The 27,094-nt window shown below is 36.7% G+C and overlaps 1 protein-coding gene across 1 annotated transcript in view; it reads right to left on the minus strand.

Annotated features, from left to right (window-relative positions):
- The window catches only part of LOC139727990 (nuclear receptor subfamily 1 group D member 2-like), a 52,013-nt gene that overhangs the window by 18,842 nt on the left and 6,077 nt on the right, over window positions 1–27,094 (minus strand). Inside the window, exon 2 of the mRNA XM_071638959.1 lies at window positions 4,438–4,529. Coding sequence (XP_071495060.1) covers window positions 4,438–4,529 — 92 coding nt within the window. The remainder of the gene's footprint in view (window positions 1–4,437; window positions 4,530–27,094) is intronic.

A 27,094-nucleotide genomic window follows, 5' to 3' on the forward strand; every position in this document is an offset into this window, starting at 1 on the left:
TGTGTGTGTGTGTGTGTGTGTGTGTGTGTGCGTGCAAGTGCGTGCATGTGTGTGTATGTTGTGTTCAGTGATGCTCACATGGTGAGGGTTTAATTCTCTCAGGTCAAGTATGTCACGCAAGAATCCTGATCACAGACACACTGTTCTGCCTCCAACCCCCCCCCCCCCCCCATTTCACATAGGTGGGGCAGAATGTGCAGATACCCTCTTGTTAAAAAAAAAACAAAACAAAAAAAAAAACAAAAACACACCTTTATGCAGAATCCTGTCCTTTTGATATTTCTGAAAGCTTTTAATGTTGTTTTCTTCTGACCCATTAAAAAGCTGCTGAAGAAGCCTTGCTCAATACTCTGTCAGACCTGGACATTTGTTTCAGTGAAGATGCAAGGTGTCCTATACTTGATTTGACTTACTTTTCCACATACTGAATCTTTATAGCCCTAGATATTCCACAATACGATAATTATTAGAATGACATGCTATACCAAGAGAAAAACTCATTTTAACTGTACATGTAGTAAAGCGGATTTACAGCCTCCTAAATCCCCCTCTTCATTGTGAATACATACAGTACACTGTACATGCACCTTGCTGGGTAATACCTGTATGCATGGGTCAACACTGCCACACTGATTTCATTGAATTCACCCAATAAGAAAATTGTTTCAGTATTTGCAGTGAAGGACACATAATAGATAGATTGTGATTTCAAGCAGTATGACAGGAGGACAATGACAGTGGGCAGTGATAACAAGGCATTGTCTCACTTCCATAATGACCATGACATCTTCAGACTTTTCAGTTGTTTTGTACAATGTATACAGAAAAACAACATCAAAGAGATTGGCATACTTTGTTACACTAACTGCCATCCTTTTGTCTTGTGAAATGTACAAGAATGTCACTGACTACTTACTTCTGTTTCATTCCCAGCAAATTATGGAAAAGGGATTTTGAGAAAAAAACAACAACAACTTATGAATACTTTTTCAACCAAGGGGCTATATTATATGATGGAGTTGTTCTCCATTACATCTACTCTGGTTCAGGTCATGGGACCAGGACTAAGATCATAGAACAGGATAGGACGTCACATTACATGGCTCGCTCATAATACGACTCTTAAGAGTCACAAATTTCTTGACAATTCCAACAATGAATGTATCCTACCAAACCTCCAGTTCAGTTCAGTTCTTTTTTTCGCAAAGTCTCCATATGGCCATCATTCAGAATGAGCTCCATGGTCTGTTTTTGTTTAAATCAATGTTTACCTAAGTAATTACTTGTTGAATTTTGACCATAGGGTCAAAAAATAAAAAACAGAATGCAAAGATCAAAATAAAACAATTGTTGTACAATATGAGTGGAAATGATAAGTAGAAGATGAAAATGTTTGATTGAAGAACATACATTAAAACATTAATATCATTGATGTAAACATGATTATAGTCCCTCCCACTATAATTATACATATCAAATAATTTCACTGAATATGATCTGTTCTTCATTCATAAACACTATGGCATCAATGACAAATGAGGTAAAAGGATGATGTTAACTGTTTCAAAGTGTTCATGGCAATTATAAGGGATACAGATCAATGAAGCTCTGATTTTTTTTTATTTCTCGACAATCTACTACTTCTGCTAAAATAGTATAGAATAGAACATTTCCTGTAATCTTTACATCAAACTTGACATCATTTGTGACATTTGTGTTATTTGTGACTTGATATCATTTGTTTGTAACATCAACAACTTGACATCATCATGACATCATTTGAAAGAATAGTCTCAATATGACAATGTGAATGAACTTAAAGAAGTTTCCTGCAGTGGTTGCTATACTCAGGCTACCAAATATGCTACATGTAATCTATACCAGTCCCCTCTGAATTTGCCTGAGGGTGCACTTTAAAAAAATAAAATGCTTTCCTAAAGAACAACAAAGCATCGCATCCTTGGATAGGAGGAAATGCAATGTCATTTCTATTTATGTGAATACAAGAGAGACAGATAAATAGTGAGAGAGAGAGAGAGAGAGAGAGAGAGAAAGCAAGGAAGAGGGAGGGACAGCAAGAGAGGGAGAGAAGATAAAATAGAAAGAGAAATCAGAACAACCAAACACTATCGACAGCCACCGAAGCCAACTTGCCAATACCACAGCATCTTTACTGGGGCAGGGTAGGCTGGCTTGCTCGGGTGGGGCCTGGCGGTGTGGATGAGATAGGATGCAGCTTGCGTGGGGAAGGAAGAATTGGGCTACTGACCCAGTTTCGTCAGTGAAATTTAATGAGAGATTGTGGACAAAAGTAAATATTCTCTAACTGTTCAGCACTAATTGGGTTAATAGTGTGCCAATTTTGCGGAATAACAAACCACACTTCCACCTGGTGTCGACTCTGCTGGCGACATCACGAAAGAGTCGACATCACGAACAGTTTTACGTCAGGACCAGGAAAAGTTGATATTAATAACTGTGGCATTGCTATGCTTCTAACAGAGAGTTCACTTTTGAAGAGTCATGGCTGGAAAATGTCAATTGTGCTGACGTACTTTCTCTGTGCCAGTACCCTTTACAAGTCATGTGCTCATTAAAATTCACCTCCACCAACATAGTACAGTGATTATCTGTAGACCCTTTCAGGCCATGCCTACTTTAGAAAATGTCTTACCTGCTGATATTGATTTTCTTTTCCTTTTTTTTTTAAACATTCATCGATATTAAAGAAACATTATGCACTATTGACCCTTCATCCCCTACTCCCTCCCTGGAAATAAATAAAAATAAAAAATCCCACTTGGTAAATCTTACCTATCTGCAATCACATTACACTCTATTATGACATTCTTTTCAAGCAAGCTTTTCTTTCTGTTTCTAGATTCTGTCTTCATCTAGTTTTTGTATTTGTTTTTGCTGATCTATACTGATCCATCAAATAATGGAGATTTACACTTCCTGCTTTACCAGTCATTTGAGATGAATATCTTGATAGTTTCTCTGAATATAAATGACACTTCTAACACCACGTTGGCAAATACTAGTAATAGATTTGTGTTTATTGCTCCATGTATGTACTGCATGTCCACATGCATCAAGTACTGCTGAATCACTTTTTTTTAAACCTGATGTTCTACCACTGGAACATCTCCGGTGGGTATAATCACACACACAAGAAAAATGCTTGTAAAGATGTCTACACTCTATATGAATCATTGATAATGATTTTTATCAACTGCTTTGTGCCTTTTAAAGGGATGGTATAGTTTTAGTTGAGGAGGGAACTCAGACTTTAACTTTTTGCAAGATAATTAGTAACCATTTATATGAAATATAGAAGAGCATACAATTCTAAGAGGAGTTCAAAGTTCATCTGATGAAAATCAGTTTTGAAATGGCTGAGATATCCAAAACAAAGTAAAGCAAAGTTATCCTAATAAAAGGTGTGAGCTACTTTTTTTAGGACCACTTTGTTTTTGGATATCTCAGACATTTCAAAACCAATTTTAAACAGATAAACGTTGAATTCCTCTTAGAATTGTAGGCTCTTCTATATTTCATATAAACTATTGTAAAACGAAGAATGTTTGCATGCATTCTAATTTCATGAATTTTGCTAGAGCAGACTTTCGCGAAATTAAAATGCATGTTAAAGATCTTGTCTACACTATATGCATCGAATGTTAGAGGCAACTCACAAAAATTTCCTGCGAATAAGGCCGTCGGCTCCAATTCGTGAAAATTTCATGCTGCAAAAATATTGTGTTTTACAGTAAGTGGTTAGTACAACTATCTCGCAGGAAGTTAAAACCTGAATCCCCATCTCAACCAAAACTGTATCACCCCTTTAAACTGATGAAAGACATGACTCACTCTCATAATCCATACTCTTACACAAACTCATGATGATTAATGACATGTTCTATTTGACTGGCATGAGTCTGATGATTAACTACTCTCTCATATACATTATGTTGGACATCCATTTCTTTGTATTTCATGTGACTTTTCCTCCAAGCAAACTTTACTTCCATAGGGAATGGATGACTTTTAATAAGCAACCATGACAATTACAAGCACTTTGATTTTCATTTTCAAAATCTCATCTTTATGTTACAGTTTGATTTTGGAAGACGAAAACAAGATATATTGAAGTAAACAATTCTTAGTTTCCAAGAATAGGGAACTACATGTGACACTAACAACATTCCACACAGGAACTAAGGAATTAATATAAAACCATATCACAAGAGTATACAACACTTGTCAACTACAATAAGAAAAAAACAACAACTATCTAAACTCTCTTGAGATACCATCCTGTTTTTCTTTGGGCTTTCTCTGGTTTGCAGTTTTTCATTCATGTAAAATTATGCTATCAAGTGAACTTTCTTCAAAAATGTGATGTCGTGACATATTGCACCCGTCATACAGTACCTTGCATCCTTCACATGAGTGGACACCATAATGAAACCCAGATGCCTTGTCTCCGCATACTTGGCACAGAATGTTCATGTCTTTATCAAAATCTGCAAAGAGTGGAGAAAGGGAGAAAGAACAATATGATGAGCATTTCTATGTGTACTACCATCAAACCTAGGATAACAACATTAACTGCATCTCTGTCAGAGTGTACATATTAATTTCACACATACAAAGTCAACAGAGGATACTCATGATTCCAGTGCATGTCAGATACGAGAAACTTCATGACAACTTGAAGTAATTCCAAATTGTGTTGATGTATGCAAAAATTCACTTACCTGACAGCCACACAAAGTCTCTTTGATGAGTACCCTCTAATGCTTTCTAATTCTATATGTATGTCATACTTCCTGAGGCTTTGAAATAAGTAAGACTGACAGCAATTTGGCAAATACTAACAGACTCAAAATACTACTTTAAAATCTCTAAGAAATAGCTACCAAGTGTAACAGCAAATGAGATGATGGCTAAGACAGGAAAAGGTACCACCTGTGGGTGGCTCAGGCCAGCATGTCTCCTGTGCCATATCACTGGTGTCAAATGCTGTCCATATCCTAGTATTCTTTTTTGATATCCCTTCAGAAATTAGGCCAGGACAGGTTTATGAGGTTAACCGTGCAATTGAGCCACTTTGCCACTCCACTACAAAAGCTGGAGTAGTGCCACCGTAAGGCATTTCCCCCGACTACCTGAAAATCTGGATTAACAACCAAGTTATTTTCAACTAAAACCATGCATTCCCTCGATACCGTCTCAAAATCATTTGCCTGTCCAGTAGCACAAAGGGCATCTGGATATGTATGCCTACAGTAGAAAATATTCCAGTGGACTGTTCTAAACTGTTATGCTCTTTACTAATTGCTTACCATATCACAAAAGGTTTTGCAACTGATGTACCAAATATTAATGATATCGAATGGCCACTGGCATTCAACACACGGTGTACACATACACTTTAGAGTGCATTTTACTTTTGTGAACCTTGGCTCTTAAAAAAAAAAAAAAATTATTTGTGCAAGAATTTCTAGTGGTCTTAAAGTATTAAAGCTGAGGTACAGTAGGTTCTTTCACAATCAGGCTGTTCTTCCAGTCTGCCCTATAACATTATCATCATCCCAAAATTGCCAAATTCTGGTTAAAAACCCAGGTCTACAAGAAAATAAGTGAACATAAAACTTCTTGTCCAAGGATGTACCGTATGCAATGAAGGATTAAATTCGAGGAAATCCTGGTTAAATGAACGGTACAGTTTTGGTTTAGATGAGGAATTCTGATTTAACTTTTGCGAGATAATTAGATACCACTTACGATATATTAAAGAGCCTACAATTCTAAGAGGTATTCAAAAAATAATTGATGAAAATCGGGTTTGAAATGGCTAAGATATCCAAAAACTAAGTAAAACAAAGTGGTCCTAATAAAAGGTGCATCCCACCTTTTACTAGGACCACTTTGTTTGTGGATACCTCAGCCATTTCAAAACCAATTTTCACCAAATACATGTTGAATTCCTCTAAGAATTGTATGCTATTTCATATTTCATAAGAGGATTCTAATCATCTATTAAGGGTCCTACCAAGGTTGAAAACCAACAATCAATCATGTCTTGGGTTAATCATTTCGCAACTATAACCATATCCCCTTTAAAGAAAAAAGGAAAAAATAAAATTTGTACGTTACAGTAGGTTTCTTCAGCAACTATTATGCATTACTTTCGATTAATTTTATTTTAATAAAGGAAAGGTTAGTATTTTTGAGCAGGAAAACAGGACACTTGTGAGTCAGTGGATTGTGATCAATGTCAATATTTTCTGAAAACATTTAATAGATTTTGACATTCCATAATTTTCATATCTTATGTCTATTTTTCTATTAAATTTACACCATTATGATTATATGTGTGTGATATAATATTCTTGTTAGTAAAGTCATCTTGTATGCGTAATGGGTTTTCACTTTAAGTCACTCCATAGTACTGAAGCTAGAATTATGCTTAAAAACTTTTCTGGCCTGCCTGTGCCTTTTTCCATTCCATTATTGAATCAGTAGATTGGTCCTTATCTCTCTTCACCAGGCAACTGTGAGAGCAATCACATATCTTTCATTTTTATCAGATGAATTTGTTCTAATTTTCGAATCTCTTTTCTCTCTTGCCATCCTGTGGTTTTTAATACCCTTTCATGCAATTAGTGTGTGTCCTACTTAAAGCCCATGTTCTCATGGTCTGTGCCTAATTTTTGTAATGTCATTCTTCTGCCACTTCACCTTTGTTGTGTGGTCATGGCATACCTACAGGTGTAGAGTACTAATGTAGTATACATGTAAATGAGGACGGTTCCAAGGAGAAAGAAAGAAATAAACTCATATATCATGAAAAAATGCAACCTTCATGAAAAAAAAATGTTGAGGGGTCAACTTAGGAGAATAAGCATCAAACAGGGAACTGACTTTGACAGATATGCTATCCTTTGAATAAAATTCAAGTATTAGGAAAACAAAAAAGAAGTATTTGTAAAATGTGGGAAGCCGATTATAAACTTCAATTGTAAGCCAGGGTAGTGAAGGTTTACTTGTAATCACTCTGATATTCATATGACAGAATATAAAGTACAGTGACCATGAAAAATATATCAGAACTAATAGCATGCACTACACAGATATAGAGAAAAAAAAAGAAAGAGAGAAAGGTGAGATTGATCAGGTTCTAAAAATGTAGTGCTTTGGCATCGTAAACTTTCCAAGACAAACTATGCTGTAAGTTGTACTATGGTCTTTGCGTTACAGCCACTCTTTGATCACCATGTGCACATGTATTTACAACGTGCTGTGATATAAAGGAATGCAGTATGGTAGACGAGGTTGTGTAAAAAAAAAATAATAATAATAATAATGAATAATGATAATAATAATAATAATGATATTAATAACAATAATAATAATAATAATAATAATAATAATAATAATAATAATAATAATGATAATAATAATAATAATAATAATAATAATAATAATAATGAAAAGAAATGACCAACATAGTTGTCTATATTGTCTCTCATGTGAATTACAATCTTGTGAATCACAATTACAATAACTATAACCTCAATGCACACATGGTCACCAGAGACAGGCTGGCAGCCTTTCTAAATTCCAAATCTTGATGTGTATATCAATGCATGTCAAAGGTATACAGTACATATTGCATATCAATATGTGACACTCATTAATGGATAACCAGTGATAAGGATCGATATAGCAGTTATAATTCCTGATGAGCAATACAATCTAAACTTCACTCTATACTACAAGTATTCACAATTTTCCCAAGTCTTTGAAATTACAATTAATGTAAGTATGGTTACAAACAGATAGTCATGAAGTCTTTGAAATAGATCACTGTATCCTAGAATATGAGGAAGATAAGGGGGCTGGAAGGTTGATTTATGTCTATGGAGCTATGATGTACAGGAATATGTGTGATAATATGCCATCTAAAGTAAGACCCTACGGAGTTGTAGGTACTCACAAAAGAAATGGGGCAATTGCACACGAAAATATGTATGGACAAGAAAATAATTACATTGCTTCTGCTGTAGTAATGCACTTACACTTGTAGCTATACTTGGCAACACAGAAGACAAGAAAAAAGCAATCTAGATTACAAACCCAATATTTTCACATCTTCAGCAGCAAAATACTGAGAAAGATATAATTTGTAAGAAATACTGTAAAACATGATATATTCGCGGCACAAAATTTTCGGGAATTGGAGCCGTTGGCCTTTTTCGTGACAAGAAATTTTCGCGAATTGCCTCTTGCGTTCAATGCATATAGTGTAGATAAGAAATTTCGCATGCATTTTAATTTCGCGAATCTTGGCGCTCGCAAAATTCGCAAAATTAAAATGCACGTGAACATTTCTCGTTTTACAGTAAGTCATACATACATGTACATGTGCATGTGTTCAAAGCCATGTTGCACACCACACACATAACATCGCTCTCTACCCTTGATAATCACTTTGAGATAGTAGACTCTTATATTCTACACCTACAATTGTAATGTGTCTCTTCCCACATAATGGCTTCTTTCAAATCAATCCCTTTTTTAAATCTCTCTTTCACCTTCAATCTGATTTCCATCATGTATCCTTTGTCTGAAGCATTGTAAATATCTACATGTAGCTCTGAAATGATACCATAGTGCTCTTGATGTGGTATATATTTTCTGAGAAAAGTGCAAGTGACTGAAATTATCTTGATCTCTACAGTTAGACCTACAGTTCACCATGTCCATCTTCACTATACTTTAATAGGAAAAAATTATATTAAAAATTATTAACATCAGAAATATCAATAATTAAAAAATCTATAACTACATTTGTAGGCAGCTACCATGAACATGCTTGGTCCAACAAACAAATGAATATTTTCCCCAAACAACTGATGACACTGGATACTTGAAAAGCATTTGTCCGCACATAAACTTGTATCTGATATCACCATGACATGTGCCAATATCTCACAACTGATTCAAAAAAGCAGTCAATTCTACAATTTGTTAATGATGTGGGTACAAATGCAATATTTGTTCATAGGAACAAGGATGCAGAACCTACATACTACTAGCCCTTCTGCAATATGATTTGAAATCCCCCAGTTTGTGTTAAATAAAATGAGTTTAAGAGAAATGTACTATTGAACAGACTGTCAGTTTACCATAAATTCAAAATCATGGCATGAAGAAAAAGATGACTCAACCACTATAAAACCTATCATTCATCTTGCTCTCATCTCAATTTTACAGTTTCAATTATGAGCAGTCGCTTGAAAGAACCGATGACCGTATGAGGAGTCTGCTACAATCTACATCATTAAAGGGCACTATAGCTCTTTAAAAAGTGTTGAGAAAGCTTTCACAAAATATGAACATTCATGGTAAACTTATGACTAATATTGATAAGAAATATCACCAACCTACAATTGGTATGTATCATATGTATCCTACTTGAAGCTAAACTAGTGGCATATTCCAATTGGCAAGGGAAATTTCATTCTGACAAATTGCTAATGTGAAATTTTGTATGCATGACAAGATATCTTAAGAGATGTAACAGACATGATGCAAATACTGACAAAATTGAAGCACGTCAAGTTTGATTTCTTAGTATGACATTACACTGAGAACTAATTTAGGTTATGAGGTAATGAAAAAGGCAATTTGTTACAGTGATCTGATTTCAATCAAGTTTTTGTTTTCAACGCTCGCTAAGTGGCTCAATCGTCAACGAGGCACGCATTGAGAAACCAATCCAGCCAGAGCGGTTGCATCCACACAAGAGACTCATCACAAAATCATTGGCTGTGCCTGACATTATACTAGTGATATGGATGTTGGAGCTAGGTAGGGTTCCTCGCAGTGTGGAACCGCCCCCTTTGTTTACTCTTTTCTGGCTGTCATGCACAGAAGGAGGGAGGGAGGGAGCAGAGACATGCTTTAGTGTTCTCTTCTCGTCTCCTGCAATATGTGGGTCGCAGAGTGGCGTATTTGGGTCGGGGCACTGCCTGTCTGTATTATTAACTGGGTCGCATTTTTCTCTGACCCACTTTCGATTCATCCCGTGAAATCAGGCTTGAGACGGTGTGAGAGCTTGTTAACCTGTTTCCAGTCCTACGAACAATTTCGTTTTTTTCATCCTTATTTTTTTTATTACCGTTCAAAATTGAACTAGGTCTTGTATACTCTTTGGCGGCAATCTGCAGCCTGCATGGCGAAAGCAGCGTTGCTTGCCGATTCCTCCCATCCCTCCATCTCAGGCTCACTTTGCCTTTTGTTCCCCATCTGACTCTGTGGTATCTGGAACATCCATAAAAGGCTCTTGTTTTGGCAGACAAACCTCTTCCCCCCTCCACGATGATCTTCAAATATATCAATCTCTGGAAACATTCTGCGATTAAACTCCCCATGCCATACTCGGCTAGCTGTCCAGACATTCAATTTAATGATTACATTGGCCTCTTTCTCAGTGTTGATGAAAAGACACTAGGATTATTTTGAAGGATGGAAAGGGAGGCTGTAAATGTGTCAATTGGCCATTTGTATCCTCTTCACGTGATATGTTTTACTCGTTCCAGTTTGCTCTATTTTGTCTGCTCCAGTTGTGGGGAAGCCCATGAATAATTTGAAATTACCAAGCCTTTGTTGTAATTGGGTTTCAGACAAGCACTGTTAAATGGCATGACATAATTGGCAGTAAGTAACAGATATCACTGAGTGTGACGAATTGACTCGTCATGGTGGCATGATCCAGGTTTTAGTTTGTATCAACACTTGTGCTTGTAAATTATAAATTCAATGTTGCACATGTTATCAGTTGTGGTCTATATAACAGGTCTGTGAATGACATTCCACGTTCTGAAAAGTTGACTTAGTGAAATTGGAAATTATATAGAATAGATCTTTGCATGAAAGGAAGAGACTAAACATACATAATAAGATAACTGCTAGCTCACAGTCAGGCAGTATCATATCTTTCAAGGCATCTTTAATAAGTAAAGTGAACAAGTCTTTTCAGTAAAATATTATAGTTGAAACACACATTTCATGATGCTGAAAAAGATGATTACTGTCTATTGGCATAAAATTTGCAAAGTTTTTATTTCACAAAGTGTGCGACTGGTATTCACAAAGTGAACAAATTGCAAAAATATTGTTTTGTGATAAATAAATGCAATGATAAAAACTGCAAAGGTGGGAAATTTGGTACAGTTTTTCCTTTGACATGGGATAACACTAAATTTTCATTCTATTCCTGTGCTTCTTTTTGTAATGGAATTGTCTTTTATAGGAGAATGATACCCAATACAGACATGGATTGAGTGAATGCAGCAATGCTAGCAGAACATATCAGTGAAAGTTCGAGGAAAATTGGACAATCTGTGCAAAAGTTATGACATTTTAAAGGGGAAGGCTAGTAACTGATCAGTGGGAATCAGTGGAAATGCTGGGAGATGATTGTTCCAATCCTTATGGGATTCAGTCAAGAGTTCATTGTATATCTATTGTTCTGTGAAAATGATTTGCCTCAGAACGGTCTCATATTCAAGTAATGTGCAGATTAATGTTCCGTCACTGACCAGGGACGCTAACCTGGAAGCATTAAACTGCACATTACTTGAATATGAGACCATTCTGAAGCAAATCATTTTCACACAACAATAGATATACAATGAACTCTTGAATGAATCCCATAAGGATTGGAACAATCATCTCCCAGCATTTCCACTGATTCCCACTGATCAGTTACTAGCCTTCCCCTTTAAAGTGTTGGTATAGCCATTGCTGGATGAGAAGACGAACACAATAATGACATGACAAACAATGTAAAAAAGATATGAAATTCAATATATTTCCATCAGCTTTCAGAATATGTAAAGAAAATGGGGGGTCACCGTCCATTATGACGAGTAAAATCGGATTTAAAGGACAAGTTCACCTTCATAGACATGTGGGTTGAGTGAATGCAGCAATATTAGTAGAACACATCAATGAGAATTTGAAGAAAATCGGACAATCCGTTCAAAAGTTATGAATTTTTGAAGTTTCTGCTCAGTCACGGCTGAATGAGAAGACTACATGTACTATAGCTTGTGATGTCATATGAGTACAACTATATAAAGAAAGTATAAAGAAAATTCAAGATATTCTCACTTTTCTTACATAATAAAAGAACACTCGACTTCTCTCTTTCAGAAGTCAGGGGGAATAATATTACCCCTAACATAAGTCAGTAACAAGTCGAGGAAATGTGCACTTTTTTCAAAAAGTCAAGTTTTGTGAAATTCTCTTTTTATTTTCCTTTTATAAAATGGGTTCAAGAATGTAGCCAATAGGAAGCGCTGAAATGAGACACACCTCCTTCCTTTACTTCAGTACAACTGCACTGCCTGTAATCTTATGGTAGATTGCCGATCGTCTGTGCGCGCGGCGGCTCCTTTGATGAATTGCATGCATACGCGTACGCGCTGTCAATCCTGTAAACAACTTCTAGTTCGGGCTGCCGGCCGGCCGGCCTGTCTTCCCTTGTGCATAACATAATGTGGCGTACGTACGTATACTGTACTATACGTACACTTTGTACAGTACAGTAGACCAAGCGTTATGGGACCGGACGCGTACATGGAGTCACTTTGAAGAGCAAATCCAACGATTTAGCAGGTTAATTCTCACGCCGTTTTCAGAGTATGTTGTCTAGTAGGCCTATATGAGGAGTCTATATCAAGTCTTTAAGGTAAAGGGTGCATATTCTATGTAAAATAAGTAAGTTTTCATGCGGGTGTCCGGAAACCCAACCCCCCATTATACTTATACTGTATGTGCGGGACTTCCGCGAGTGCGACGTGCGTAAAAGTTTGGGACAAACATCTTCGGACGTCTTGACCCACAAAGGTACGTGAAAAACGCTGAAAAATGATGTTAGTTTTCGAATTTTCGACCCATTTTATAAAACAAATGATGCACAGGATTATTTCGTGGCGTTAGTGTAGGCGTAGTGCACTCGAGGGTATTTACAATTGTGAAACATGCACGAGGCGAACGCACTCTATCCTGTGCATCATTTGTATAATATCGTTGTACGCATGTGACATCATGCACTGTAGTAGTCTTCTCCTCCAGCAGTGATTGTACAGATATTTTAAGAATTCATTACTTTTGAACGGATTGTCGGATTTCCCCCAAACTTTCACTGATGTGTTCTACTAACATTGTTGCCTTCACTCAATCCACATGTATATGAAGGTGAACTTGTCCTTTAAAATTGGCGGTTTTTGGCATAGTTGCACTGTATATCGTCATTGACGCGCGTGTAGAATTCCAACTTTGACGGGGCCGTATGACATCATATTGAGTCGGATTGACTGGAAACTTGGTATAAATATTCCTTGACATTTCAGACATCCGATCCGTGTGAAAAAACAGGAAATTTCTATTGCATATGAGCTGTGTGTGCGTATATGCGCGCTCACGTAGGTGTCCATCCAATTTTTTCTATTTTTCAAATAATGCTCCAAATGATCTGAAACATGTGCAAAAGAGATTTGAGCTCGATTGGAGCATGTCAACATTTTAATGTGCGCGTACGCGCACGATTTAAGTGTAAACTGAAATTTGAGAATGTGAGTAGAATGCGCTTGACTTGAAATATATGTGACGTAAATTTCATTGAAAAATTTCATTCCATAAATGAGATATGAATGAAAATGTGTTTTCATATAATGACGTCATAGTGATATCACGGTCATTTGATCACTATGATTTTATAAGATCTGTCGTCTTTGCAACATGATACATATATGGTATAATTTTGAAATTGATAGGCTGAGGACTTTCTGAGCTAACCTTTGCACGACTTTTGTCCAGAAATAAAGAATCAGTACAGATACAGAAGGTGATCCGAAGGATACTCGGATCACCTAATTCAGTGTTTATTTGATGAAGTTCGGTTTTGAAATGTCTCGAGATATCTAAAAACATAGTAAAATAAAGTGATCCTAATGAAAGGTGGGTCCCACCTTTGATAAGGATTGCTTTGTTTTGCATATTCCAGCATTTTCAAAACCAATTTTCACCAAATGAATATTGAATTCCTCTTAGAAGTTTATGCTCTTTCATATTTAATAAAAGGTTCCTCATTTTCTCAAAAAAATCACCATCAAAAAGTGTTGGAAACACCAAGTCCCATCTCAACCGAAACTGTACCATCCCTCCATAAACACTATTGTCTGCCTTAATCAACTTGTGAAGGTGTTCATGGTAGTCAGTAAGGGATCCACCAACAGGGAACTTCATCTAATTCACTTATAAATGATAAGCCCAATGATCGTATCAATCATTATTATAGGAACTTTTATGGAAGACGCTTACATTTCTTAACTTTGCAAAAGCTTTTTTGTTACCTTTTTAACCTATGATACTGTAGTATGATTTTCAAAACATCTTAATTCAAAAGTCCCAATGAACTTAGATGTTGAAAAACAAATAAACTTCCTTGCCTATAGATTGTCAAAAATGTTTAATACTTCTGTGTTCATGGCTTTCATCGTCAAGAATGACATTGGGGCAACAATTCGAGTGATTCAGTAGGTAGCTTCCCTTGATCAGACTGAAATGATCAGGTAATCTCTGATAGTTCCTCCTTCAAAGTAAGAGCTGAAGAGAATAAGTGGAATCACTTTGTCTCTCACAAATACAATGTATGGAATCATGAGACACATTTACTCAAACATTTATTAGGTAAAAAATCACAATTATGGAATGTTAGAGCTACCCCTAATTATGCATTTTGAAATGTCATAAAACTTACTCTCTAAAAAAAAATTGAGTGAAAATATTCACTCTTAAAAGAGTGAATACAAAAAAAGAGTGAATTTAGAGTGAAATTGGAGTGAATTTTGAGTAAAAATGTTCATTTCCACTCATTTTGGAGTGACCTCAGGGATCACTCAAAGATTTTGACGTGATCCCTGAGGTCACTCTAAAACGAGTGAAAATGAACATTTTCACTCAAAATTCACTCCAATTTCACTCTAAATTCACTCTTTTTTTAATTCACTCTCTTAAGAGTGAATATTTTCACTCGATTTTTTTTTTAGAGAGTACTAAGACAAACTATCCATCAATTGTTTTTTCTACCACAATATCAAGCTTAAATTCTGAAGACAATATGAAAGATCACAGGTGACAATGGGTGATTACTGCAATCCACTTTGTTCGAACTGACCTCATAAAATTGCTTCAAGGGATCACTGTTTTGATGTATGTGTACTGATGTTTGATACAATAAGAAAACAGACTTGTGGCATATTAATAAATTGTTTCTGAGACAAGTGTTGAGAATTGTCCTCACCAGCACTAAAGATACATTGTAATGTAAACTCCACTCTCATGATTTCAACTACCATTGAAAATTAAGATGATGCAAACAGAATGGAAATCAAAATCATAACATTCAAATCAGACAAAGACTACTGTATTTATAAAAGTGAATATTTTAGCGTGAGTAATTTTTCAGGCTCGGCTGGGTAAGATGAGTTTTCGCATGTTTTTGATTCCGCAGAATCGAGACATCAACAACTGGGATATATGGCAAACACAAATGTTTGTGTGTTTTTATTTTCGCACTAGTTTCTGGTTGCGCAAAATGCAAGAAAATTTCAACACTGCAAAAATGTTCACATTTACAGTATGAAACATCACGGATTTGAAGAATTTGATATTTTAATGATGAAAAAAACTCTTGATTATAGTATGGAAATTAGATGTGGTGATAATTTTAGCTTCCCAAGTCTCAAATTTACTGGTACAGAAATCGTTTGATTCCCTTTTGCTGAGGTTCGAATTAATCTTCAAATGGGGGAAAAAAAAAACCCTACTTTGCTATATTCTAAAGTTGCAACGATTCAGCAATGCTGACTTCTTAAAATAGGAGTCTCTATTGTTATAATAGCTGTGTCATTGACAAAAACAATGCGTGCATATCTTTCTGAATACTGTAAAAGTGGACATTTTTGCGTGACTAATTTTTCACGTTCAGCGGGGTAAGAAGAGTTTTGCATGTTTTTAATTCCGCGGAATCAAGACATCAACTACTGGAGCACATGGCAAGCAAAAATATTCACGTGCTTTTATTTTCGCGCTAGTTTCAGCTTGCGCGAAATGCGCGAAAATTTCAACACCGCAAAAATTTCCACTTTTACAGTATACCAGAAACGAGACAAGATCAGTACTCATAATATGCCATAACACATATGTTTCAACAAACTTTCCTCTTTCTGTAACTGATGAAAGTTTTTTTGTATCACCCATAACGTGGTATTTGTATGATTGTGAGCATAACTTCTTGTCTCACAATAATTAAATTTCTATTGTTTTATGTGGGATGTCTTATTAAAGGCAACTTGCAAATAGAGTGGATTTTTCCTTTAAAGACCAGGCCTTACCATGTTTCAACTATCATTTGATGATACTATACACGTAGCTCCAGCGAAGAGGATTTAATCAATATTGTTTCATGTCAGACTCTCTGTTGAGGCCCCCTCTGTCTCATATCTCCTTCCTTCTAGGAAACAATCTATTTGGATATTCAGTCCAACAAAGCAGTTTAATTGGGTCACTAGAGCCAGGAAGAGACAGTAAAGTATTCTGACCCATTTCCTCGCATCATAATGACCCATATATTGACACAATAAAAACAAGCTCCAACCTGTGCCTGTAGTTCACTCAGAGAGCAAGCAAGTACAGTGCCAAACTCTGATTCTTCTTTCCATAAAAAGTCAATTGGTTGATGTTTCTCCGGAGGCAAAAAATATTTCTGTCACTAATATGAGCCAAATAATTGTAATCAGATCATTAAGAGTATTCCAAGTTTGGTAACACTCTCATACAATGTATATCACACCTTCATCATTAGACATGAAGCCCATAAATAGTTCCCACAACTACATGTATCATGATTTCAACACCAGCAACAGAACACCAACAGTGCAACTCAGTCTAATTGTAATGGGAAATGGCAAAATAACCTTTGTTTCCATCACTGTCAGCTTCTATGACACCAATTACATATGTACAATTGTACCTGCATTGTGAGTAAATAAAAAGGCCATTACTTACTGTTTTCTGCTATTGGGAGGCTACCATCAGTGGATTACATGTGTAGGTACTTTGTTTTATATAGAGGAATATAAAGCCCCGTTTTAATAGAGGCTTTCAAACTAGAGTTACAACTTGTACCGCAGCAATGTCCGGAACAATAGGTGGCACTGGCCAGTAGGCGTGCTAGTTGTAGTAGACACTTCTCCTTGCGAAAACCATCCGTGTAAGGTTTTCGGTGTGTGTCTGTTAAAATGGTACCCCTTACTCTCTCATGCAGTTTTATTGGAATTTTACAGGAATTTTGTTCTCCAGATGTTTGCTGCAGTAAGGTCTATTAAAACAGGGTTTTAGTGTGGTTATCTTAAGTCAAACAGGCTATACTTTTCCACGAAGAAATGGTATTATTGATACCTACTTGTACATTCTTGTACATGGTCCAATTTTAAGTACTTAATGCCTACAATTTCTGCAATATCGACTAAACTCCATAGCCTGCAAGAAATGGCACAGTGCAATTTGTACACACCTACTCTGGTCAGATTGATATGTGTAGCTGCAGTTATGAACCTCTGCCCTGCAGCATTACCCTAGATTGACAGCATTACCCCAGATTGATAGCTGTAGTTATAAACCTCCTGTATTCCAGCAACCACATTGCACGCTCTGATAAGAGTTACAGTTGTACACTAATAACATGTTTCGTGGACTGAAATAAGGTACAAAAGTGTACATGTACATGTAATCAGCACATTGAAATGACAGATTACATTTAGGGAATATGGTTTCAGAGCATCTACTATCTACACATAAACTACCCAAAACATATGGCTCCATCAGGCATAGTAGGTTAATATCTAAAGAGTCCATACCAAGAATAATTGCAAGCTACATGTATACTGTAAATAACAAAAACAGTAAAATAGGGGGTGGGAGTGGAGAATGTTCTACAAGAATATAATTGGAAAGTCAAACTCCATGACAAGAGGTTCACCAGAACTTTTGTGATACCCACACTGTATTCTATACGCTCTGTCAAGCAAGATATTTGATATTTCAGTGAGAGATACACCTTACCAGTGATTGGTAGTGCATATCCAACTACAATGTACTTTGTAAATCTATATAAACAAGATTGATTTTTATTCTTTTGCATCCATTGTAGCGGAGTGTAGCAATGTGTGAGTGATAACATGGCATACTTTCTGACTGACCACTTCAATTGAAATATGAAATATTCTCACATTCAGCGAAAGAAGAAGAAGAAGAAGAAGAAGAAGAATTATAAGGCTTTAAAATGGGGGAATTAGTCACCCAGTACTTTTTTTTTTTTTGGGGGGGGGGGGGGAGGGTTGTTTGTTTTTAGGCCCTCTTGATAACCATATTGCCTACTTGCAGTTGTACAACATGTATTAATGTAGCTGTCTTTGTTGCGCATCATGTACACTGCAAGTAATTTATAATACTGCACATTAAAACAGGGTTTTAGTGTGGTTATCTTAAGTCAAACAGGCTATACTTTTCCACAAAGAAATGGTATTATTGATACCTACTTGTACATTCTTGTACATGGTCCAATTTTAAGTACTTAATGCCTACAATTTCTGCAATATCGACTAAACTCCATAGCCTGCAAGAAATGGCACAGTGCAATTTGTACACACCTACTCTGGTCAGTTATATAAATTACAAATAATTTATATAACTGATTAATAATACAATATTTATAAACCTATAGAGCATCTTTGATCACTTTCATACAACTGGGGGTAAATTGCAAGATCACTCAAGCTCTTTTTACACTTGTGATTCTTAAAGATAATAACAAAGTTTTGGTACCTCAAAAGCTTCCCTGAATTTCCTTGTCTTGGTTTGTGTTTCGGGTTAAAGTACGTTGTCTGTGAGAATTACTCGCCCCAAAGTGCTCTCATGTCTTAGTAATCATGCAATAATGGTTTCGTACCAGAGCCGACGCTGACCAGCGTCGATAAATATTGTACGAAACCACTGACTGCGACCAGCAGCGTGCAGCCCATTGTACGCATAGCTAACTGCGACCAGCAGCCCCATACGCAGAGCATAATGGGGCTTCGCATTGTAGCATTCAGGATCATGACAGATTTAGTATCGTGGGTAAATGTCAACTTAAAATCCAAAAATTTCTTCGATTTGAAGACTTACCAATTAAGTTGAAGTATTGAAAACAGGCTTCGAACAACGTTTGGTTCTGCCAATAGTCCCTTTCTGTTCGAATTGATGACTGAATGTGACTCGGTCGAGAGGACCTTGGGAGAGCTACATACACTGGATACTATGGCCAGCGCATGCGCACACAAACATCTTATCCGTTCATGGATTTGAAATTTGTGTGCGGGCTGCATATGATGTGTTCGCAGGCACTGGCTGTAGTATTCAGTGTACTGTATGTAGCTCTCCTAGGGTCCTGTCGACCGAGTCACATTCAGTCATCAATTCGAACAGAAAGGGACTATAGGCAGAACCAAACGTTGCCCGAAGCCTGTTTTCAATACTTCAACTTAATTGGTAAGTCTTCAAATTGAAGAATTTATGGGATTTGAAGTTGACATTTACCCTGCGATACTAAATCTGTCATGATCCTGAATGCTACAATGCGAAGCCCGATTACGCTATGCGTATGGGACTGCTGGTCGCTATGCGTATGGGGCTGCTGGTCGCAGTTAATTGCATGATTACTAAGACATGAGAGCACTTTGGGGCGAGTAAGTCTCACAGTGTTAGTTATATGAAAGGTACTTTAACCTGAAACACAAACTAAGGCAAGGAAATTCAAGGACACTTTTGAGGTACCAAAACTTTTTATTATCTTTAACCCCGTAATTTCTCTGACCCAGGACTATCGTTAGTCCTGTACCAATTTTTTCAGCTTTTAAAACTAGCCAATAAATCCCGTACTAAGCTCTTGTCCTGGGCTAAGGAGAAAACTGACCTTTTTACACTCGTATTTCTCAGCCCCATACTTTCCAAACCACATGAATATTCATGATTATGCTGTGCACTGTACAAGTACACGCACGCACCACCAGCACTTGATTACCTCATTTCTGATTGGTCAGTGGGGGGTCGAACTTCGTCTCCGTCGCTCAGCCCCGGATTATTTCTTCGTTCTGTTTACACTCGCTTGCTTGGCACCGCAATTGCGGTGCTAACCCTGCTATTTTGCAGGGCCAGATAGTACGGGAGTATCGGTGGGGCTAGCCCACTTTCGCAAAAACAAGTGTAAACAGAAAGTGGGCTTCGGAAAGTCCGGTACCAACGGTGGGGCTAAGGCCCCCCCCTAGCCCCACCGTTGGTACGGGACTGTGCAAAAATTTGCAAGTGTAAAAAGCCCTTCAGGGTCCTACAGAGCGCAGTCTTTTAGACAGTTATTTAACATCAACTACACAAAAAGTGCCCTAAAGTTCATAGATTGTCCTATCAGTTTTGAGTGTACATAATGATAATAACAATAATAACCAATATTTATTTAACGCCTTCTCAAACATTTGTATATCAGAGCAAAGCATTCATGGCTCCATCTTTTCATATTTGAATATTTTACTATAACCAGACACATTCACTTTTTTTTGTCGTGCAATTTCCACACAACTCAGCGTTAATGTGAAGAACACAGTGTAGGGATCAATGATTATGATTGGCATTGCTTACAGTGTTAATCAGACCATCAGTGTTGGAGCTTGTTCTAGGGCAGTTGTTTGGGAGATGCATTGTAACATCGGCACCAGCACTAGCAACAGTTTTGAAATCACCCACTATCAATTTGGCTGTTGCTTCATTTTGACCAAACATCATTTCATCAATGGTCTTCTATTGATAGCCATCTAACACAACATGAGGCATTTAATGCCAATACTTAAAACAAGGAATGTGTGCATGCATTTTAATTTTGTGAATTTTGTGAGAGCCAAAATTCGTGAAATTAAAATGCACGCGAAATTTCATGCCACAAAAAAGGCCATCAGCTCCAATTCATGAAATTTCATGCCACAAAAATATTGTGTTTTACAGTATCATGCTGTATGATAGCAAATCCTGATCAACTGAAATGAGGATCTTGGTTTCTGTACATGATGCTATCTTGCATAAAAAATGAAGAAATGAATACATGTATTAGCATGACTACATACACTTGCGACTTTCTTCCAGACCATTTGAATGCTGATGGAAACCTTTAGACTGTATCCTTCAAACCAACATTCTTTTTTTTGCCCCAACCCCACAGAAATAGAAGAAAGATTCGTCTCATTTTACCTCCCTTTTGAATCAACAATCTTTCAACATTTGATTTCTGTCTGATTCATCATCACAGACTTTGACCCAGAAATGAAGATCAATGGAAATTGAAGTCTATGTACTGACAAAAGAAATAGATATGAGCTCACAAAGTGGTTGAAGATGAAACAGAAATATGCATTACATGACCTAAAATTGGAAGAACATCTAAGATGCATTGAAATCTACCGCATGAGGCGAAGCGTTCGTGCAACTTCAGCCAGTCACTATGACTTCATTCCTGGATGCCTGCGGCAGAGTCTGACTCAAGAGAAAACATGAAAATAATGACCTAATTCAAAACAATATCATTGACCCACAAACAAAGAGATATTTTGTTCCCTGCCTGCGGTATCTCATTCCGAGCTTTCCGTCTTGCTTCTTATCACAATTACAGTGGAAAGAAAGGAGGAAGGTTGGCTGGCTGTATCTTGTTTGTGTATTCTTGTTATATATGCACACAGCTTTGAAGATTCCATCAGCCCTTTGGGCATAGGTAAATAACTCATAATTTGTAAGTCAAATTGACTCATTCTCTGTAGCACATGCCCTGAAAATTACACCAAATGATTCCTTGCTCGTCAACTATTCATTACTTCCCTCCCCTCGATCTTCCCCTCAACTATCGGGTTGAAAATGAGATAAATCTGCCACATCCTAGAAGAAAAAAAAATGCTGCCATCATCTATCACAGCTGCTGAAATTAAACATTTATAAGTATTATTTCAAAGCACATTTCCACTAGCTATCCCCTGTCCTACTTGACTACTGTATTCCCGTATTGACTTGTATGTAAACTGTTTTCTTGGAATACAAAACTATATGTGACGGTGCACCTCAAAACGAACATAAAGTCGCACACACTGATTTTGCGTGAGGACTGAAAATAAGTGAAATGGGTCAACCTAGCCGAACTTGACTTTTTCGTATTTTCTGAAAGAGCGAGTCTTCTTTTACATTATGCTAAAATTTGGTATCATAAAACGGGCAGGAAAATGTGTTTTTTTAGCAGTTTATCTCGAACATTTTTGGTAGAATAGTGTGATTAGGTGTGTCTTTAGAATCCCTTTTTCATTTCTGAAAAACCTTGTCCACACTCTTCACTTTCAACTCTAATAACTTTTGAAAGGATAGTGCTACTGCTTTGAAAGTTGGCATTGATTATGGTCAGAATGTGTTAATGAGGCGTGCTTAATTTTAGTTTAATCTGATAATCCCTTCATTGTCGTTACTCTAGTGGTTTACTTCCTGTTTTTTGTCCCATTCATCGCACAGCCAGCACGGTTTGGTAAAGATTAAGCGCTTGAATAGACACTGTACTTCAGAGCCTCTTTTCTCAGTTCACACGTTTCCTGAGTTTGTGCTTTCCTTCCAATATTTAGATAGGTTAGGAGAGTCCCTTTGATTTGAGTTATACATCATTTTAAAGCTTAAAGTCTTCTCTTTCAGAATATGGTCTTAACTAAAAATTCATGTCTGGCGACTTTTTGTTTCTTTTGAGGTGCACAGTCACATATGAAAGTGAGCATCAATTAACTTAAAGAGAAGTTCATGAACAAGCTAAAAGTAATAGTCCCTTTCAAACATCACCTAAAAACAATAAATAGTGTACTCTATCTAGAAAATGTAGGTCCTACTGTATATGCCATATATATAGCGAGTCTATTTTTTTTGTGTGTGAATTGGGATTTCTGGAAAATTTCATGAGTGGTTAAATTCGCAAACGTGGGGGACAGTATTGAAAGGAGGGATGTACGCATGCACGTCACATCACAAAAAGTGATTTGCAAAATCTGCAAAAATAAAACCCCCCAAAAACATATGGCATATACAGTAGTTTAAACCTTATACTTCTGTCAAGGTGAAATCCAATCCAATCACATCAGCATTATATTTTAAGGACAAGACAATGTACATGTACACCGTACAGTACATAACTAGGGAAATACAAAATTTGCATTTGTATAGGGATTTGTAGGGGATATGGCAACACCTGTTCACTGAAACTATACAGGCTCAGCGATACGGTGCAATTATGCTAGACATACACACCTACAGTTGTAGATCTTCCTTCTACGCATGCGTTCTCTGTTGGTCACAGCAAACTTAGCCAATCAAGTATCAGCGGAAACTTAAACATCGGACTGTGTGACACTTCTACTAGATGGATTTTACATGTGCGTGCCGCGAAGATTTGATGGGTACTGAATGACATTGATCTTTTTTTTTTCGTGACATAACCATGTGACATAGATTTCAGAAAAGATATTGGAACATATTATGGACATACAACTGTACTACAACAAGCCATATTTTATACTAAAGTTTCATTTTTGGGCAAAATAAAAGTTTTTTACAGACCAAATTCTTTTTTTGTAAGCTAGGTTTCAAGGTTACATTTACAGGTTTATTCTCAATAAAACCAAAAATAACTATAATTTCGAATTAGCGAATAGCTTCTCCTTCAATTTGCAGTAATATTTTTCTCATTTAGTGGCTTAGATGTGGTGAGATATTGCGATTGTCTTGCATCACTTCTCAGTGGCTCTGTGTCAACAAGTTGTTTACTTTATGCAAATTAGGCCACGAGGGCAAAAGATTTTGGCAAGTTAGTACAGTCAAACCTGTCTTAGCGGCCACCTCTCTATAGCGGCCACCTGCTTATAGCGGCCACTGAAAAATCCCCCGTACGAAATTCCTGTACAGTTATGAACCCTTTCTATAGCGTCCACCTGCCTAACGCGGCCAGCGGCCACTCATTTTGTATCCCCTGGTGAATATCTACCTGCGTATAGCGGCCACAAAAATTTAGCTGAACCGTTGTATCAGCCATGATTTAACGGTTCATTGCTTTGATTTAACATTTATTGCGTGAATTCTACTGTGCCTAGCGCAGTCGCAATCACACAGACACGATTGACAAAATTAATGCAGCTTTTTGCCACGAAGAGCTGTCTTACCACTAACTTGACTAGATTAGATCGAGGCTTAGTTATGCCACCCTGAATAGATGCTACTAAGGCAAAGACAACTCCTAATAACATCTCAGAATATTTTACTAAAATGCCTACTAATTATTGTTTAAGTCTCTTTGAATAAGGACAGTATGCTACTTGCACTTATCTGGGTATTGCTTGTTGTTTATGTAAGTTTTACACATTATCAATCTCCATCGAACTCAGCACACGTGAATCCCGTTCATGCAAACCGGTACGAACCAGAGCAGTTCCTCAGGCACGAAATGTTGTTTTTAAAGTTTAAAAAAAAACAGAAGCAGGCAAAAAATAAAAAATAAAATGAAGTGAATTGTAACAAAAATACCCATAAAAGCTGCACTAACTTATTTGTTGGTTGTTGTTGGTTTTTTTTTTAAAGAATAGCACGTGGTATTTTCCGCTATTACAAAGTGCAAGTATTGAAATTCAAAATGGCCGTCAACCTGTCTATAGCGGCCACCTGTCTATAGCGGCCACTTTTGTTGTTTCATTTGAGTGGCCGCTATAGACAGGTTTGACTGTACCTCAATCATACACGGTTTACATTATACTTTTACAGCATACTGCAAGTCATGTCACTTAGAATATAAATATGCACTAGAAGACTGAATAAAAAAATAAAACAGACAAAAAATATGACAGTATTTTGCAGAAATGCTGTCATGGTAATAATGATAGTGATGGTGACTCACACACACACACACACACACACACACACACACACACACACACACAAAGATACACCTATGGACACAGATAAAAAACTGTCATCACCTTTAGTTTACTGAAAGTATACCCAAACACTACACATATGTATATCACATTGCAGGTGTTCTTTCACTTTTTAATAAAATCTGCACTAAAGCTATATTACATGCACATTTCCTAATCATTAAATGTGTATTTCAATGTTATCAAAATAAGAATATTTCAGCCAAGAAACTATTCATAATAATAGACTGGGGACAATAATCCACAATGTAAGCACAAATTTAGAGGAAAAAAAATCTGACATGTGCATCTTTTAGTATTCACTAAAAAGATTGAAAAAAAAGACAAACTGGCACACCAAATGACTGACCAAATATAATTTCAAATTGTAAATAAGAAAAACTGATGATAACCATTATCACTAAATGATCATGTACATGTATTAAATGTTGTTAGCACCACAACTTCTACTACTAAGAATATCGATACAATTACACATCATGCAGCACAATGAGCGAATCATAATTTCTCATTTCCATATTCTTTAGACGAAGTAAATGTAAGTACTTTTTCACTATCAAACTGATAATGAATGCAAGGAAATAAGATGCTGTTTGCAGTGAAACAGAATGAGATATATGAAAAGTTTTTCCCTACCAAACCACTCTGCTTTCAAATTTGATAAGGATGCTCTTTTGTTTTCGAATAAAATGCAAATTTTCACGAGGTATTTCAATGAGTTAGAAACATCCTGCAAAAAAAAAAGAGGAGCTACAACAGTCTTTGATGTCTGTAGTCTAAAAAAAGTCTCAATTTGTAGTAACTGACATCTGTTCTTTGCCATTCAACAAAAATTGATGAAGAAAAGCTATAAAGCGATATCAAGATACACTACAATATAGATTGTACACCTTCTGTCTATTTCATAGATTTCTGTGTATGTGTAGTATACATACAATGTAGGTCCAAATACGTGTACATTTGAACAAGGACTCCACTGTATAGCATCATTGCCTACAGTAAGACATACATTACATACCTGTTTACACTAAGCCTCTACTAAATAAACCCTGTTCAGCAATGTGAGACAGCTGCTCTAAGCATAAAATGTGCTTCAAGTAGCACTGCCTTCATCAGCCAGAGAAGAGCTCCACTTTTGTTTCCAGCGAAAAAGCTACCATATGCACTGAAAGCTGACCATAGGTGTGAGAGGTAAGAGTGCTATCACATTTTGATCATCCCAATATCTAAAACAGTTTAATACTACCCTGACACAAGAATACAATGTCAGTGGCATAATATACCATGAATATCACTTACAAACAAAATGGGTTTAACTCTACACATAAAATGTGACCCGCTACAGCTAAAGGATCCTAAAGTCGCTGACGGGTGAGCCGAGAAAATCGCGTTTGAAGTCAGATCATCAAATTCCATCAAAACATTCAGATTTCTGTTTTCTACATAATTTTGTAGTCGAATGTATTTTCTATTATCTGCTGAAATTTCGAAGCTAAATGATCAAAGGAAAGATAAAAAAATAGCATTTTTCTGGGCCATGATTTTCCGACTTTCAACAGAACAGAAATGTGTCTGAGGATTTGGATTTAGCGCCGCAGCTAGACTCCGCCCCTAGCAACGAGGGAGTGATCTCATTGGTCAGTGCATGGCATCCTGGTTACTAATTGGCCATGCATAGACCACTGGCGCTAAGCTTGAATGAACATCGCGGAGGTTGCTAGGAGTGTACCTTCTATTGTCAAACGGTGAAAACTGTCTTGCTGTCCCTTGATCATGATAGCGTTCATAAGGAAAGCTTTGAAGGCAGTTTTCTCGAAATGCTGATTTCTAAAACCACTCGACATACGCTAATAAAATCACCCATATCTCCGCAACCAGGAACTTTTATGAGTCATGTAATATATGACATTACAGTGGAAGAG

Source organism: Diadema antillarum, unplaced genomic scaffold (assembly GCF_040938485.1).
Source record: "Diadema antillarum isolate AM-2024a unplaced genomic scaffold, OU_Dant_1.0 seq00000161_RagTag, whole genome shotgun sequence".
Lineage (NCBI taxonomy): Eukaryota > Metazoa > Echinodermata > Echinoidea > Diadematoida > Diadematidae > Diadema > Diadema antillarum.